The following is a 19,661-nucleotide window of genomic DNA, read 5'->3' on the forward strand; positions in this document are numbered from 1 at the left end:
TGAAGACCTGGCTCTTCGAGCTCTCTGGCCCAGGCTGAGGATTAATCTTATTTTAACTGGGGTTTTATTTATACAGGGACAAATATAATTTTTTTTTTAATTTGTTTTTAACTTTTGTATTTTGGTTTTTTAATCACCCTGTAAACCGCCCTGAGTCCTTCGGGAAAGGGCGGTATATAAATGTAATAAAATAAATAAATAAATGACCATTCAAAGTTACACCACTGCAAAAAACAAAAAACGACTGGATTGCTTTTCACACTTAACAAAAGTTGCAGCATCCTCACGGTTATGGGATCAAAATTTGGGTGCTTGGCAACTGGCATGTCTTTACAACAGTTGCGTTGTCGTGGGTCATGTGATCACATTTTGTAACCTTCCCAGCCGGCTTTCAACAAGCAAAGTCAATGGGGGAAGCCAGATTCGCTTCATGACCGCATGGTTTCCTTAACCATTGCAGTGATTCACTTAACAATTTTGACAAAAAAGTTGTAAAATGAAGCGCAACTCATTTAACCAGAGCCTTGCTTAGCAATGGAAATTTTGGGCTCCATTGTGGTGATGAGAACTACCTGTACTGTCTACCTGTCTACTGTGTTCTAATTTCATGAGTTCCTCTATTAATCCACCTGGATATGGCAGCACAGTCCAGTCTTCAGATCCCATGGGGAAAAGCATCAATGCAAACCTGTTTTCTGAAATTAATTATTCCTATGATAGCAATTTTAAATGACCTTGGATGATCTTTGAAAAGAAAACTAAACTGACTTGGTTACTGCTTGGACGAGAGATAACCAGGAAATTCCAGGAGTACAAATTAGATTGAAAAGCTTGAAACCACACCTTGGTAGAAGACAATGGCAAATTAGGACTGCATCATTGCCAAGAACATTACAAGGAATCATTTTTCCTCCTAAGGGCTCTAAAATGGCTGGTACTCTTCAGTTTTTATAACCCGATTAAATAAAACTAGATCTGAAATACCTTTAATTTCCTCTATGCTTGGTTAAAGTGCCAGCAACTACTACCGATATGTGGCCAACTAATGAATTGATAACTTGATTTATTAAAAGAAATGTCAGCTCAGATGTAAGCTAATTATCTCACTTTAATATGTTTAAGAGTGGGACAGTTGCAGTCTAACTCATGCCAACTCTAGCAAGCCTAGCAAATCTAACAGCAGCAGCAGCAACAACAACAACAACAACAACAACAATAATAATAATAATGCGTTGAAAGATTTGCAAGAATTACAATTTGCCTGCAAGCAAGAACTGGTGGAACCATAATATAGAGAAAATAAAAGAAAATGAAGAAACTAAAGTGCTCTGTGATTTTAGAACTCAAACAGTTGGGTATAACATGCCAGACTTAACAATTGTCGATAAGAAAGACAAGAAAATCTTGGTAGTAGATGTGGCAGTGCCTGGAGATAGCACAATAGAAAGGAAAGAACTGGAGAAGATAGCAAAATACAAGGAACTGCAAGCAGAAATAGAAGAACTGTGGCGGCGCCTGGAATGGCTGCGGCTGCATTGGCTCTTGAAGGTGAATAGTTTTGGGAGGGATAGTAAGGGCTATAGGCCACATGATCAGGAAGATTTTAATGTGTTTGAGCAACATGGTGGAACTAAGGTAACATACGACATACGACCGACAATCTTTGCTGGCCTGGCGAGTTTCTAGTTGTTTTGAAACTGTTGGTGAGACCGTTAAAAGTCGTTGGCCCTGTTTGAATTTGTTCTACCAGCAGCAAGATCTGACTGCTGGCCCAGTGATGGATTCTATTGCAAATCAGGGCTGTTTCCAGAGGAGGCAGAGGAGGAGAGGACCTGGAGCTTATGGGGCGAAGGAACTGGATGAGGCTGTCGGCAGGCCCAGAGGAAGAGAGAGAGGCTTTTGGAGGAGTTGGTGGCGGCGGCAACAGCGTGCTCCAGGGGCGAAAAGAAGCAAGGCCTCTTTAAGGAAAGGGTGGAAGAGTCAGGATCAGAAAAAGGAAAGAAGGCGAGGTTGTCAGAATATAAGCTAACTTGAGGGCTAATCCACATGGAGCCCCATTTCCATCTGTCCTGTTTGCCATCGTTCACTCCCTAGAGACTAAAATGGACAATGTGAAATTTGAGCGGGCCCCGAACAAGGAGTATATATCGGAGGTGGTGACCCTTTGAGAGCTGTATGCAATGAAATTTCATTTTGATGTATGCCGATTGGTGTACATTCAAAGTGACAATAAAGTTATCATCATCATCAAAAGAAAGCAAAGTTAGTATCAACAGTAATAGGTGCATTGGGTGCAATCCCAAAACTGGAGTATCATTTAAACACCATTGGCATTGAGAAATTCACCATCAGTCAATTGGAAAAGGCAGCTTTAATCAGAACAGCTTACATCCTGAGCAATTACCTCTAACACCATGAAACATCAACAATCGCCTATCCCAGATCCTTGGGAAGGACTCAATAGGTAAATAAAAATGCTAAATCCAGCCTGAACATCTGACTGACTGTGTGACGAATAATATTAATAATGAAATACAGCAGAGCAAATGAACGCTCCAAAATAATGCTTCCCTAAGTAAAACAAGAAAGAAAAGTATTTAATTTTGTATGGGTGGCAACAATATATTAATTTACACAATTCACATTTGAAATAAGTCTGTATGGTGCTCTTTATTCTGCACTGTTAAAGAATAATTTGGTTCCATTAACAATACTTACCAGAAACTCATTATCTTTCTTTTCTGGGTGTAAAGCTTGTAAATTCAGAGAACAATTTTTCTATCCAACTTTTAAATCATTTGGCCCAAGATTTTATGTAAAATTTTCCATCCCAACTACATGCCAAGAATCCATGAATGGCAAAGGCTAACATGAAGCCACCCACATTTCTAACCAGAATGCTGTGAAATATGCTATTTGTTAATATTTTTCATACATACCAATGCCACACTTTCACTGACCCAAGAAGATGGATTGGATTCAAATCGTGAGACATATATCACAAAACGATCCGGAAATACACGTAATTCTGTATAAATATAAGAACATATACGGTACATTTTGGAAACTTTTTAAAATAATGAAACTTCAGAATCACTTTCTATGTTATCTAATCATATAGGTTTTTAAACATTGTACCCCCTTTTTTTGGTCAATTGAGTTCCATAATACCTTTTCTTGTTTTGTTGTTGACAGGCAAAAATTATTAAAGTCAAGAACTAAATCTGAACCAAAGAAAAAAGCCCCAAGATTTTTCCATTGGCATATGCAAAAATTCTTGGCTGGTTTTTCTTCTATTTCTCCTATTACAACATTGTTTTTTTCAGATATTTTAAAAACACTCTTTTATGTCAATCTTTCTGCAAGTTTAATGGTATATAACTTCATCTCACCTATGATGGCAGAGACAGATATCAAAGAAAAAAACAAATGACTGATGCCATATTCTTGTCATTTCCTATAACCATTCATTTTATGGCAAATACAAAGTTATTTGCCTAGTTTTAATTGTATTTGTTTATTTCTTTGCGGTATTTATTGATTTTCACTGTTAGCAGCCATAGGTGGTACACCAACAATACTGTACAGCAAAAGTCCCCAACCTTTTGGGCACCAAAGACCGGTTCCGTGGAGAGGCTTTTCCACGGACCAGAAGGTGCGTGGTTTTGTGTGTTGCCTGCATCTCACGGATGGGGCTTTGCTTGTTTGTGCAGTCCGGTTGCTGGCATGCCATGGCCTGGTCCTGGTCCACGGACCAGGGGTTGGGGACCCCTGCTGTACAGTCTTTCAGTGAGCAAAGATTGGGGCAGATGGGAATTATAAACTCAACATTAATATGGCATTAGAACCCGACTCTAACATGCAAATGAAATGCAAGGTGATGATGTGACTGTAATAAATGCTCACTATTAATAATAATATTAATAGCAACAGAAAAAGTGGTTAGCTTCAAAGCTTCCTCTGCCACAATCATGGAAAGGGAAGAACAGAGACTCTGTGGTTTGTACTCCGCTAGTCATTGCCAACTATAGGGGCGGAGCTCAGCTCTGTTTCAGCCAGTGCTGACTGAAGACGTTTCCATGGTCATGTGGCCAGCATGACATCGCAGAGCGCTGTTTCATCTCCACCGAAGTAGCATCTATTTATCTACTGGCATTTGCATGCTTTCATACTTCTAGATGGGTAGGAGCTAAGTGAAGACGGGCACTCGCCCCGTTGCATGGCGCTCAAGTCTCAAACTCTGGCTGTTGGCTTTTCGGCCAAAAAGCCCAACATCTTAACCACTGAGACATTGCGCTGCCATGCCACAATCATGATGGGGGGGGGAACCCTCCCCTCAAAAAAAAAAAGATGTATTCCAGAGAAATCCAGTGCTGAAGCCTGATAGTAGGCCGACTCATGAAATCATTTTAGTGTTATTCTGGATTTTTTAAAAAAGGAGTTTCTTATGTAGGTTATAATTCGAAGCATGATAAAAAATCTTGGGAAAAACATCGCAGATTATAATAAGATTTAAAACAGCGCCGGAATTTAAATCCATTTTAAAGAAAAGCCATATACAGTAAGTAAATATGGTCTTTGCTACTTTTTTAAGGGTATGTCCTAAAGCAGAGGTCCCCAACCTTTTGGGCACCAGGGAACAGTGAGAAAGGTTTTTCCGCAGACCAGAGGGTGTGTGGTTTTCCACACTGCCTGCATCCCGCAGATGGGGCTTTGCTTGGGTGTGCGGCCCGGTTGCTGGCATGCTGCGGATTGGTGCATGCCAGCAACCTGTCCTAAAAGGACCAGTTAAGGCAGATGATGGCAAGATGCACAGAATGTTAACTCAAATGAAATAAAACACACACACACGGGCTATATGATTCCCAAGATATTCTCATCTCAAAGCACTGAACTTAAAGGCAATGGGGCAGAATGGATTTGATTTGAGGTGTTATCAAAATGGAGATTTACACGTCCAATAGACTTAACAAATGTTCACAATACTGTAACATTACAATATTTATTTATTTTATTTTAATTCCATTTATATCCCGCCCTTCTCTGAAGACTCAGGGCGGCTTACAAGCTTAGCAGTAGCCTTCATTCTATGTATATGCCTGCTTGTTAGGGCTTTCACACACACCCCAAGCGGCATTATTACAAAGTCAGCTTAATTGCCCCCAACAATCTGGGTCCTCATTTTACCTACCTCGGAAGGATGGGAGGCTGAGTCAACCTTGAGCCTGGTGGGATGCGAACCTGCACTAATTGCAGGCAGCTGGTGTTACTTAAGGAGGCATTAGCCCACTGCTCCACCAAGGCTCTATAAATATTTAAAGGCATTCAAACAAGTTTTCAGCCAAACAATTAACTGCGCCAAACATTTTATTTTTGGCAGCCTAAGACTTGATGTCATACCCTTCTAGAGTTCCTTGGGTGCAAAAATATGAAAAGCGATCAGGTCCAATGACATCACTTAAAAGGATAAGCAAAAGCTGTCTCCGGCATACATTTGAACCACCCTGTGACAATATGCCTGAGTCATAAGGCAGCCTCTACTGATTCAGAATTCAGGGACTCAATGAAATGCTGAATCTAACCATTGTTGCAATGAGTCCTGGCTAATTACTCTTTCAAGAACTAATTAGTTAGTAAATAGCGTGGAACAAAACAGCAGCAGGAAATTTATCACAAAGATTTGCCCCAGTCAAAGAAGCAAGTTTCTTCAGAAAAGGGAAGCAAATATGTGTAGACCATCTCTTGAGATGAGGTGCTGGGCATATATCAGAGAATTGCAAAGACAGCTTTCTAGCAATCAGAATCGATCACTTGTGATATGGAGCATAAAAGTATAACCAAAAAAGCTGAACCTCATTGTTCTTTCTGTTATAAAAGGAGAAACAACTCTCTTTAATAATTCTGTTCCTGAACTATGAATAGGTCAGGATGCTCTCCCCACTTATCATTTGAGATTCAAGGTGCTGGTAATGACCTATAAAGCTCTAAATGGCTTGGGTCCGGATTATCTAAGGGAACACCTGCTGCCGGCATCAACTTCCCATCGTCCTGTGTGCTCCCACAGGGAGGGCCTTCTTAGGGTACCGCCGGTCAAGGAATGCCGGCGGGTTATCCCCAGGGGAAGGGCGTTCTCTGTGGGCGCGCCGGCCCTTTGGAACCAACTTCCCACGGAGCTTAGGACTGCCCCCGACCTTCGCTCATTTCGCAGGGACTTGAAAACTTGGTTTTTTGAGCTGTCTGGCCCAGACTGAGGGGTTTTAATTATTTATTAATGGGGTTTTAGTTTAAATTCAGGGACTTAATTTAATCTTAGTTTTAATCGATTTTAACTTTGTATGTTATGTATTTTTAATTTTTCCCTGTAAACCGCCCTGAGTCCTACGGGAATAGGGCGGTATACAAGTTTAAATAATAAATAAATAAATAAATAAATAAATAAATAAATAAATAAATAAATAAATTTGTAGAGGATATACATTCCTAGCAGCACTAAGGAGAAAAACTGGTAATAAAAACTAGAAGATGCTTCCTTTCGATTCAGTTGCCAGGACAAACTGGCGGTATAAGTGCCTTTCCATTTATATGTAAGAGACAGAACAAGTAAACACTCTTACATAGCGGTTGTCAAGTTTCAAAGCACGGTTTTGCTGGTGCGACAAATGTTGCCTCTCAGCTTGCCAACCAACTTGTGGAGGGAGAGAGGTTTGGAATGCAGACTTCAAAGACTAAGACGCCAGACCATGAGACTCAAGGACATTACACCAGGTGTCTGGCCAAACCTAGAGATGCTTTCTCATAACAATATTTTTCCACTTGATTGGGCAACGTGACCTGACCCAGAGGGAGGAGGGACAATTCAATGCTTTTACTATATCGGTTTGGGAAGGGTCTTGCCAGAACTGGTTTTGCTTTCATTAGTGCCAAAGCGATGTACTCAATAATTTTTTACATTAAGAGATCGAAATGTCTCGAAGGTGTTTGCTTGGTTGGGTTTGTCAGTCGGAAGCTTGACAGAGGTTTCCATCCCAGAAGCCATCAGCTAGTTATGATCAGGCAGAGGAAAGAGAGGAAAAGAAATCTTTCCGCATCACACATAGTTTGTGGGAAAATGCCATTGGTCCAAGCGTAGCTTTTTCACCTTGTTTCTCCAAAGTATTCAGAGAGGGAGGCATAGGTAGCTTACCACTGTGCGGTTGTCCAATACATCGCAGATTAGCCCATCTTTTGACAAAGTAAGCTGAAATGTGAAACTCGTCCGCTGCAACATAAAAGCAGGGCAGGCTTTATGCAAGCAACACAGGTTTATCAAGTATGTATCTGGATTAAAAATTCATATACAAAAAAGAAATTAAAATTCACTAAGTACATTTTCAAAAGTATGCCAGCTATGTGCCTCGTTACCTTAACTCTAGCCACAAAATCCAAATTTGCACGTTTAAATGTTCCAGCCCAGGGATGAGAACCAGTTATAAGCTACATTCTTTTATCCATTCCTTATAGCACTTGACTCCAGCCCTGCCAAATGCCACTTTCTCACATTTCAAAATTTTTGGCGTAATCTATCTCAAAGCAATGTAGCAAACCTTTTGAGTTGTTTTTTTAAAAAAATAATACTAAATTTCATATATATGAATCCTCCTTTAGATATAACTTAAAATAGATGAAGTTAACACACCTTGTAGGGGAAAAAGGGGATGTTGTAAAAGTTTTGGAGGCCATTTCCATAAAAATAAAGCATCATAAAATTGTGTTAAAATATTTCCAAACACACTCATTGTTGTCATTTTTTTTTAAAAAAGGCACTTTGATAATTCAGTTCAAACTGGTACAGTATTGCAAAAAATATTGTAGAATATTTTTGTACAGTTATTGATTCGCTTCTTTTTATAAGCCCATACCAAAGCACCGGAGCCATCTCTCAAAAAAGGTCACTGAATTTTTAAAAAGCTTGATCATATTACACTAAAATAGATGAAGTTAACACACCTTGTAGGGGAAAAAGGGGATGTTGTAAAAGTTTTGGAGGCCATTTCCATAAAAATAAAGCATCATAAAATTGTGTTAAAATATTTCCAAACACACTCATTGTTGTCATTTTTTTTTTAAAAAGGCACTTTGATAATTCAGTTCAAACTGGTACAGTATTGCAAAAAATATTGTAGAATATTTTTGTACAGTTATTGATTCGCTTCTTTTTATAAGCCCATACCAAAGCACCGGAGCCATCTCTCAAAAAAGGTCACTGAATTTTTAAAACGCTTGATCATATTACACTATTGAAAGGTGACTTTGGAGTTTATTCTATATTACACTGCAATAACAGAAATGCAATGATCGAGATATAGATAGACAGACAGACAGACAGATAGATAGAGACAGACAGACAGACAGACAGACAGACAGACAGACAGACTTTCGTTGTTTCACACAGAGGAACCTTAAAATCTGATGAACATCAGTGCCATGAATAATGCAGTTAAAGATATGCTCCACTCCTTAGCGTTTGATCCCATTGTTTTACTGTGAAAAATACTCCTCTGCTACTCTTTTGCATACTGTAGTTTGGTTAAAAAAGGCTACGTTTTCTTTGGACAAGTTCAGCTAGTCTGGAAAGAATCAAGCTAGGATGAAATGCACTTTAGGATTTCATAATGGAACCCTGAATTGATCAAAATAATGTTTATAGACTTCATACATTTCTGCATCCTTTATTCTAAAAGAAACTTTAATTCCATGGCCTTGCTATAGTAATCAAACACAGCCTGACTTGGAACTGTAGCTTTGCTCTAATCTCAGTAGGCTAAATCTGGTAAAGTTTTAGTGGGACCAAAAATGTCTCTTAAGTATCACTGCATCAGTGCCCTGGTTTGGAGAAAGATGAAGGATGAAAGGAATATCCGCACAAACTTTCTCTCCAACACACATTTCCAATTCTCATGGCAATTCCTTACTTTACAAGTCAATAACAAACAGTAATTTCTCTCCTTTTCTGACTCAGATAATTGCCCTTACATTACTTTATAAGTTAGTTGCCAAACAAAAAAACTTTTGTCTCTGCAAAACCTTTGATTTCATGAGTATTGTTTTCCTGACTATCAACTCTGCCATGCTGTACTCCTACATGTTTGGAATTTATGGGACAGCACAACTGAACAACCAACACTGGCAGAATAAAACCAAGATCATAAAGGTCACATAATTACAAACAAGGTTCATCAAGTTAATATTTTCATGAGGCCAATGGAACATTATAAAAAGAGCTGGAAATTTTGAATTTCCAATTGTTCTTCATCTGATTACATGATTAAATGCCTGGGGTGGGTGGGTGAGGGACATGGAGGGGAAGACAATTTGGGTCTGCTTCAGTTTAGTTTCTTAACCGGAGGGAAAGAAAGTCTATACAGACTTGTATTCCAGAGGTGCAATGTAATATTTGCAGGAAGAAGAAGCAAAGGTATGTATGTTCCAAAATTTTGAAATATAATTGCAGTGGTTTTTCCCAAGCACATTTGAACTGAAGCATTATTATGCAAGGAATGGCTCCATTAATGTGAAAATGTAATTTGTGATGTAAACAATTATGTGCCCAAGAAGAAGCATGATAATAATTTCACACCTTTGGATCAGAAATAAATATATTTTCCCTGACTCTAACCCTATGTGATATTAATTTTACATAATTTCTCTTGTGATTGGCACATCTCAGAGCATCATGTAAATTTCTGTCACTGAAAACATTTTTACTGAAATCATGTGAAGGTCTGATGTTTCTGTTGTCATTTTGGAATGGTTAAAAATACCCACAGAAATTTGGATAGCTTCTACCAAAATGAACCGTTCATATTAGCATGTAGACTTGAAAGGAAAGTAGATAATCTACACCCTGGAGATGGTGATGGGGTAAGAGTTGGAATTCGCTCACGTGATTCCAAATTTCATTTGGAAAACAGCCTCAGGAATGACAACTGCAGACAAAGGCCTTCATCAGTCTGTTCACACCCCTGTGAAATTCAACTGTGCTGATCAACAGCCTCACCTTATGATTTTGGCGTGTTTTGCGCTGTAACTGGAACGACCCAGATGCAGCTTGACAATGACAAAATTCCAAATCCAGTAGGGCAATGTTTTTCAATCTTGGCAACTTGGACTTCAACCCCCAGAATTCTCCACCCAGTTTGTTAGCTGGAGAATTCTGGGAGTTGAAGTCCACAAATGTTCAAATTGCCAAGGTTGAGAAATATTGCGGTAGGGAATGGAATCTACATCTCCTCCATCCATGTCCAACCCTTCAACCACTTCCATCATCAGCATTAGCTTTTATATAAAGATCAAAGATGCTAATGCAGAATTACTACAAAAGCAGCAGCAGCAGTCTGTGAAATTTCCTCCACCATTTTAAGCTACAGTATTTTATCAAAAATTAGGGTCAAAAAGACAGGCATTCAATAGCAATTTTTATTAGAAATTTAAAGTCAAAAAGAGCTTTTGAAAACTGCGATGGATAGCAAGTTGTTCTAATTTCATTGGTTGATTTCTGGATGATCTGCAACATTTAGTCAAGGATTTTTTTAAAAAAATTATCTGTGTAGCTTTGGGATTTTTAAAGTTTTTAACGTTTGATCATCCAATGTCCAAATAAAATTAAATAATTACAAAAAAGGATTTCTGAATGCCCTTTCTAATAAAGAGATCGAGACAAATAACCAGCAGCAGTTTTTGGTACCAAAATTCTATTCAAATCTGGGACTTAATAAATTCCTGGAACCAGAAATGTAATTCTAAATGTTTTTCACCAGACTCCAGCTTGGTGGCCCTCTTAAGTCCTAATTTTTTAAAGCAGTTTCTGAGGTCTCCCCACCTTGGTTGGTAGCCTTATCCATAAGCCCGCTAGCAACACATGTTTGCTGATGACTCGATCATCTGTGTGGTTGCTAATAAGAATCTGTGGTATAGCATATAACAAGGGAAAGCTGTCTCCCACGGCTATTAGAGACCATTCACCTGGGAGCCTGGGAAAATGCTTTTCAGCGGCTGAGTTATCTGGAGTGACCTGGCAGGTGTTCACTTCCCAGCAAAATCTGGCATCTGAATCATTCTGTTCTGAGTTCAGCAAAGTCTTCTCCAAAACCACAAGACAGGCCTATGGAGGCCTGTAGTGATCTCAAAGTGTTTTTGTACTTGACACACCCCTGCTTTTTCCACAATCTTTTCCAAAACACCGAACCTTTTCTTCCTTGCAGTCCAGCTACTTTAGATGCTGTACACCCTAGTCTTTGCTCCATTATTATTTGAAATTTATTCCTTTTATGTGCTGCAGGGACTAAAAAACTCTCAATAAATAAAGTAAATGTTTTTAGAGAAAACACATTGAAAGAACTACATAATATATGTGACTGTGTAATCTATCTCATTCTTGAAACTGTAAAATGTGTAGGCCACACAAGCATTAATATTTTAGTGTTGCTGGTCAATAGTCCACATTTTCATGCTTTAAATTACATCTAATCCCTTGATTATCTGTCTTCACTCAATATTTCAACACTAAGCTTGAAGCTATAGAAAATAGCTTTTATCTAAATTTAGTTTATATCACACACACAAACAGAGAGAGAGGGAGAGGGAGATGGAGGACAATTTGCTTAATTTGGCTTCTGAATTAATCAATTTTCAGGATTTACACTATGTGGGAGAGAGGGAGAGAGAGATATTATTATCATCAGGAATAGCTTCATCTATTCACTAAATGCTGCCTGTAGGATTGCTCAGATAAGTGCCCTGATCATCCCCAACCAAATATCCTGGACTATAACTCTCATACTTAACAGCCTTCTTAACAGTATGGGAGTTGTAGTCCAGGATATCTGGAAGACACCAGGTTGGGGAACTCTTATTTACAGAAACTCTTAGGCCAACCCATGTGCTGCCCATCATCAGTCAGGACCTTTAGCTAGAAACATAGAGGGATAAACAGAGGCACCAAAAATACCTTAAGCAAGTTTTAGAGAGTCAGAAGAAAGAGAGATGCTTCAGGGCATAACATCCACCAGGCAATTCAGTCAGCTGAAAGCTGTAAAATATTTAAAGACATTCTATCACTATGAAATTAGTATTATAGAGCACTAATAGCCTTCTGAATGTGAAGAGACTGCTAATAGCATGAAGCAATTTGGCAGAGGCAACCACTCCCTCTAAACTCTGTGGGCCCTGAGGGTAAGCAGAATAGGTAAAGGTTAAATCAAGGAACTGCTGGCGGGGCACTGAAACCTTCCAAGCAGCCATTACTCCACTTTCCTGAGGGGAAACCCGTAGACCACCTCTTCTTTCTCCAATAGACATTTGCTGTCTTTCTCTTCTATTGTTCTACTGCTTTCTGGTTGTGAAAAAGTTTCCCCTGATATCTGCAATTTTCCAAAAAGAATCTCATGTCCTTCCTATTTGACTACTGTTCTCAGACCCTTTAGATAGGACTACTGCCTGTTCTTCTCTGAAGTCAGCATTTAGTTGGGGAAATGTTCTTCTGTCTATAGTATCTTTCTTCTTTGACTATGAAAGCATATCAGCAAACAGCCATTTCACTTTCTTTTGCTTTTTATATTTTTTGAATATTTTTGATGACTTCGTCTTTAACGGTATTAGCATTCTTAAAGCACTCTATCCAGCCTAATCCACTAAATCTGTTCTTTTCTTGACTTGACAAGTTATTCACTGTATCATATGAAATATTGATGAAATCATATCTGGTTGGTTGGATGGTTATATTCATGTTCTTTAGTTGTAATTTTAAGGAGTTTGTGAGCTGCAGTCAGAAGCCTATCTTGTTTTTCTTTACTGAATACTGTAGACAACGGGTCAGCAACCCGCGGCTCTGGAGCCGCATGCAGCTCTTTCAGCCTTTTCCTGCGGCTCCAGTCCTCCTCCGCCATTTGCAGAGAGTGGGGAAGAGGGGCACTTGTGGTTTCCTTCTCTCTCTCTCTCTCTCTGTGTGTGTGTGTGTGTGTGTAGACTGGCCTCACACTGTTCTCTGAGAAGCTGACAGGCTTATTGGGCGGGGCTCCTGCCTTTGCTGTGTCTCCACAGAAAGCAGGAAGCAGCAGAAAGCAGGGCAGGAAAGCCAGCCCAATAAGAATGTGTGTCAGCTTGTCCAAGAACAGCGTGAAGCCAGCTTGCCAGGTGAGCAGAAGATCGGAGAGAGGGAGGGGGGAGAGAGAGGGAGGGAGGGAGAGAGAGAACTCATGCACAGCAGCTTCTATTTCTTTTTAATTAAACTCTTCAATCAAGCTCACCCCTTCGCGTGTGCATGCTTGCATGAGTTTTTTTTTAAAAAAAAAATCCCATTTATATCCCGCCCTTCTCCGAAGACTCAGGGCGGCTTACAATCTAAGAAGCACAAATCAATGTGCTTAGCAATAGCCTTCATTCTATGTATATGCCTGCTTATTAGGGCTTTCGACCCCCCCCCAAGTGGCATTTTTACAAAGTCAGCTTATTGCCCCCAACAATCTGGGTCCTCATTTTACCTACCTCGGAAGGATGGAAGGCTGAGTCAACCTTGAGCCTGGTGGGACTCGAACCTGCACTAATTGCAGGCAGCTGGTGTTACTTAAGGAGGCATTAGCCCACTGCTCTACCAAGGCTCCCAGTGGTTTTTTCCGTCTGGGAAATGGGTCCAAGTGGCTCTTTGAATGTTTAAAGTTGCCAACCCCTGCTGTAGACCTTTGCAATAGTGGAGAATATCTGTAGCTCAGGTGTAGGATGAGGGTGAAGGTTCATTCTCCGAGCTTGTGTGTTGGTTTCCGAATGTTTTGTCACCAGGCTAGGTAACATCTTCAGCAGAGTTTAAGGGACTGTAGACCTTTTCTCCATCTTTCAGAATATGGCCCAGTTGATTTTGCTCTTGTTCTTTTAGCCGGTATCCATTTGTAGGGTCATTTTTTTTAGGTTGTTGGACGAATGTTACAATTTTTTATTTATTTATGTAAAAAAATAAGATGTATTAAATTTTAATAATCACAGAACTTTCTTGGCAAAACTCTTCTTCTGCTTCCTTTTTATAGATTATCCCGTTATTTATTTATTTAGCTTTATTACCAACTGCAGCATTCCAGTCTCCCATAACTGGTAAGTTGCCTTTTGTGAGGGTTGCATTTACAAGGTTTTATAAGTCACCACAGGACTGGTCAACCTCTGCTTCTTCAGCATCTGTTGTTGTATTTGGATTGCCATAATATTGCTGTCTTGTCTTCGAATCAAAGTGAAATGATTCTTTCATGGGAGGGGGCTGCATTTCAGTTCTGACTTGGATACCATTTTATTGCAAATTATTGCCACTCCATTCCTTCAGTGATTTTCTTGTCCGCAATACAATCTGGTACTCTTCTGACATGAACTTCCACTCACTGCAGATCGCTGATTCCTAGAATATTCATTTCAGTCTGGACATTTATGTTCTGATAACATTAAGTATATCTTGGTTTATGGTTTTGACATTTCATGTACTAATGATATAGATATTTTTGCGGCATCAAAGATACTTTTGCTTTTGCTTCTGTATGAGCAAGTGGACGCTCTTTTGGCTTTAATCCAGCCACACTGCAAGCTCCAGCAATGCTTGTTTAGGAATTCTGGGAGTTGAAGTCCACGAGTCATAAAAGAGCCAAGGTTGCCTACCCCTGGCCTAAACAAAAAGAGTTGAAACATTTTTCAAAGGTCCCAGGAAGATTGCATTTGGAAATGGTTCAGGAGATGTCACCTTAATAGACTGAACTATGAGGAGGAGGTATAGCACAATCAGACTTGCAAGGTTCTGTTATGGTAGCCAATCGCCATAAAAATAGTTTTAGCTTTCCTGTGAGGTTGATTTCCTGGTCAGGGCCTGACAGAAACCTTACTCTACTTCTTTCCTTTGTTTGCAGTTAGATTTTTAGAGGAAAGGGGGAAGTTTGTGTTACTAAACATCAAATCAAAAGTTTAAAGGTAAGGAAATTATACTTCGAATGCCACCACTTTTGTAATTATTTTAATTAAAAAAAACCCTTCCCTTTTATCACGCCAGGCTATTTCTTTTGTATTTTTTTTAAGTCCTGCTGCTGGAAAACGTTCAGACATGCTTCACTTTAAAGGCCTAGACAGTTTTAATGCCCTGTGAGAAAACAAGAAAAAGACTAACATGTAAAGATTAAAATATATGGTTAATTTTTAACTGCTCTGTACAATCTTGAAGTCTTGCTTTCAACTAGATTAAATAATGTAACAATACATGCAAGAATCTGCGAGTATTACTCTATCCTCATACACACACACACAAGCACACAAGATGCAATCTTTTATAACTTGTCAGTTATCAATGATCTAACTGGGACTTATTTTCTGAAAAACATACTTATGCGTTTGTACTGTGTTGCCGGTATATTTTCACTGTGTTAACCCAACATCCAAACAGAAAGTCACAGCTTGCTCACAGCTGCTCGGCTCTTTCCCCCAGTGTAAACAACACATTGCTTTAGCACATCTTTCTAGCATCTGGACTGGGAAGAAGGCTCTACATCCCTTTCTTTCATCCAGGATAGGTGGTACGAAGGAGGCGCAAGCGGTAGCTTGTCTCTTCTTTCAAATTTCCATCTCTGTTTTAACTACAGAAACTCAGCCTGGAGCTTTTCCGCCCATTTGATCAATCCAAAAACAATTCTCTGATCTCATTTTATTTTGTGTGGTATTTTTCTTTTTCTTTAGGGGGAGTTAATGTACTCAGAGTACAACATTCACTCAAGGCAGCATAGAAAATATAAACAAATCACTTTGAAAAGTGTTGATTTGAATAAGTTTATGTAATGAAAAGGAGAACACACACACACACACACACACAAAAATAACTCCAATTCATCCAAATTTAGATAGTTTTTTTTTAAAAGGCAAAACCTTTGTAGACAACAAAAATAACCTTTTAAGCTAAAAGCAGTTGGAAATGAATATATATACACATAGACACACACACACACACACACACACACATATATTGCTCAAAAAAATAAAGGGAACACTTAAACAACACAATGTACTGTATTTAATAGTAGGATGTCTAATCTTGTGTTCCCTTTATTTTTATTTTTTATTTTAATTCCATTTATATCCCGCCCTTCTCCGAAGACTCAGGGCGGCTTACAAGCTTAGCAGTAGCCTTCATTCTATGTATATGCCTGCTTATTAGGGCTTTCATACACCCCCCAAGCGGCATTATTACAAAGTCAGCTTAATTGCCCCCAACAATCTGGGTCCTCATTTTACCTACCTCGGAAGGATGGAAGGCTGAGTCAACCTTGAGCCTGGTGGGATGCGAACCTGCACTAATTGCAGGCAGCTGGTGTTACTTAAGGAGGCATTAGCCCACTGCTAATGTATCGAGCCAGCGCTTGTCTGAGGACGTCTCCGTGGTCATGTGGCTGGCATGACTAGATGCCAAAGGCGCACAGAACGCTGTTACCTTCCCACCGGAGTGGTCCCTATTTTTCTACTTGCATTTTTTACATTCTTTTGAACTGCTAGGTTGGCAGAAGCAGCGACAAGTAACAGGCACTCACTCTGTTACACAGCACTCGGGATTCGACCCGCCAAACTGCCGACCTTCTGATCAACAAGCTCAGCGTCCTAACCCACTGAGCCATATATATGCATGCAAACTATATCTCTTCTGAGAGGAAGTTACACAGATGGAGGCTATGATCAAAAAGGCTCCACCTTTCATACTTCCCAGCGAAACTTTCCTTCCTAGGGACACTGAACTTAAAGATTGGGCAGGTTTGCATGAGAATAGGCAGTAGTATATTCTGACACAATAACCCAACAGCTGAGGAAAAGCTAAGCTGGAAGCAATGAGCTCCATAAACTGGAATAACTGGAATCCAATTAAAGATATTGGTTAGTAGTAGGCCACCGACACTTTATGGATTAAATTCACTTTCCCATATATTCTGTCATTCACTCTGCATTTTTTAAGCAGCCACATGCTTTAAGTATCTTTCTGCGCACAGTTTTCATGTGTTTGTGGAGTGGTCCAATTTCACAGTGAGTTAATAGTTTTGGACAAGGCGTAATGAAGGACAAACTACTTGGGATCTGTATTCTGCCATTCATAAGTCAATTAAATTATTAATGGTCACCAACTGATCAGAGGTAATTTACTTCTCATTTCCTTCTTTAAGTAGCCCAGGAGTTCATACAATCTCTGCGTGCTTACTTTTTAATCTTGAACAAGGAATAAAAATCTGAGTGAAAAAGAAACCTGATCCTATGATTAAATCATCACCCACATATTTAAAACATCACCATTTCTTATTAAATTTGATTACTTCCACAATACACAATCTACCTATTTGATAGGGGGGGAAAACTATGCAGTGATAATCAAAAGATTAAATAAATGCAACCGTAAATAAAAATGACAAACTCCTACCTCTTAAAGACAAAGAATTGGCTTCTCCATGTTCTGTTTGCTTGCACCGGCCATGCAATTTACGTGTTTTCAAGTACTGTTTTATTCTTGACTCAACTGCATCTTTCAGCAGAAGACAAACTTCCTGGGAGATAATTTGTGTTAAGGTGAGTTTAAATATAAAGACTGAGAATACTGATTTTTCTACTTATTGCATATAATAACATACTCTTTAGAAAACTTGTGATGTGCAAGTTAAAAAAAACATTGCAAGTACATCCCAAATCAATGATTATTTTTTAATCTGTGCATATTAATAAAGCACAATATTACTAACAAATACGTTGCTTAGTATTTTTTTAATGAAAAGACAGAATATAATTTGTTTTCTAAATAAAATACCTTTATTTTCCCATAGACCAAATTTAAAGATCAATTTTTCTTTTTTCTCTTTTTTTTCCAATTCTCTATGCTATGGGCCACTGTAATTACACAGAACAGAGTGAAGGGAGAAGTGGAAATAAAGAAAACAAGTATATGTTTCTTCCTTCATAAAATTAGTTCTGCACTGACACAGTTGAAGTGGATTTATAAAATCATGAGACCAATTTCTTTCTTTATTTTTAAAAGTAGGAAAGATTAGTCTTTACCTCTCTCTGATGATCAGAAAACCACATACGGTCCTGCGAGGCAATATGGAAATCTACCAAGACTGCAAAGTTTCCACACTTGGGATAGTATTTGGAGATAGCAGAGAAATAAAAAGAAATTGACAATTAAATTATACACTATCAACAAGCCTAAATATTTATCTATTTAATTAATTACTACCAAGCAATTCTGAGCTGCTCACAATACCATAAATAACAGAATCAATTACAGGATCAAAACATTAAACAGTGGGCATTGAAAGTTAAAAACATTAAAATTAATAGTAAGGCAGATAAAAAGAACCAATGGGTCGATGGGGTGAAGGTAACTGAAATATTACTTAGCCTTAGGCTTTAATTTATAAATTAATAGTCCCTACCTTATATATAATTGAAAATAACATAGGATATAATATTGGCAGATCTGCCCACTTAGCTATCAAAAGAACCATGGTATTTATTAAAAATCTAAAGTAAAGTCATCATTGGTATAAGTGTCTTGAATAAATTTCAGCAATAAAATAAATAGCTTAATTAATGCCATTTTATTTATTGTTTTTATTTTAATTACACGGTTACTCTGATGTTTTATATTTTATATTTAGTACTGTAGATCAGCTTGACGATTTGCAAATTCAGTATGGGAGGTAAATTCAAAAATATATAAACAAATACTATATATTTTTTGTTGTTTTTTTTTTAAAAAAACAGCATTGTATGCTGTCCCACGAATCTATCTCGTTCAGTTGAAATGGATTGGTCTTGCCTTTTAATTAAGATACAAGTGATTCATTCATCTACTTGCATTTGGTACAATATTCAAAGCAGAGATTTGTAGATCACACTGTGACAAAAATCGGCTATTCTAAAGGTTATGTAAAACACTGTGAGCATTCAATTTTAGCAAGGGCTGATGCAGTAGTTTGCTGGTAAATTTTGGCTATCACTGAACAGTAACAGAATGAAAATACGATATTAAAAATATTGCAGGTTGACACTCTGTGGTAGCAGTTTTATATTTGTTGACTGTCAAAATGTGGGCTAATTTATGTGAGCCCAACTAGCCACTTGAAAACTATTCTTTGTAATAGTCTTTGCAGACCTTGTGCTGTCATTATTTTCCCGAGTCTCCAACAGTGTAAGGCCACTTGATCTTCCTTGTCTCAGTTATGGCTGATGGCCTGGTAGGTAACTATGATCATCCCTGCCATCAGATGCCACAGCCCAGATCAGATTCCACCAGAAGCAACAGCACTTATTTATTATAATTCATTCACATGAGTCGAAGAAACCTCAAGGTCCTAAAGTAAGCATCCTGGTATAACAACTTTAAATCAAATCCTGTGTCAATTGTCTCCATACAGTGAGCTGGTTGGAATTACTCACCATGGAAGAAATTCCCCATCTCCTGAGATCCATAAACACAAAGATTTTTGGTCAGTTGATTGTGCTTCAATGGAAAGCCATGAGGGAGTAGCAAAAAACAAACAAAAGCAAAAACCCCACAACCCATTTCCTTTCTGATTTCAAAGTATGGGCCACTATTCCACTTATGAAGTTTAGGGCTAAGGTCAATTTCTTGGCAA

General features: G+C 38.6%; 1 protein-coding gene across 2 annotated transcripts in view; it reads right to left on the reverse strand.

Moving 5' to 3' along the window:
• SLX4IP (SLX4 interacting protein) overlaps positions 1-19,661 on the reverse strand; it is a 103,030-nt gene that overhangs the window by 22,299 nt on the left and 61,070 nt on the right. For both annotated transcript variants that reach the window (XM_081315047.1, XM_081315048.1), the window contains 4 exons: positions 18,076-18,153; positions 17,447-17,570; positions 7,184-7,258; positions 2,940-3,028 (listed from right to left, as the gene is read on the reverse strand). In XM_081315047.1, the coding sequence (XP_081171173.1) occupies positions 2,940-3,028; positions 7,184-7,258; positions 17,447-17,570; positions 18,076-18,153 (366 nt within the window). The remainder of the gene's footprint in view (positions 1-2,939; positions 3,029-7,183; positions 7,259-17,446; positions 17,571-18,075; positions 18,154-19,661) is intronic.

This window comes from Vipera berus (genome assembly GCF_964194415.1).
Source record: "Vipera berus genome assembly, chromosome: 1".
Classification (NCBI taxonomy): Eukaryota; Metazoa; Chordata; class Lepidosauria; order Squamata; family Viperidae; genus Vipera; species Vipera berus.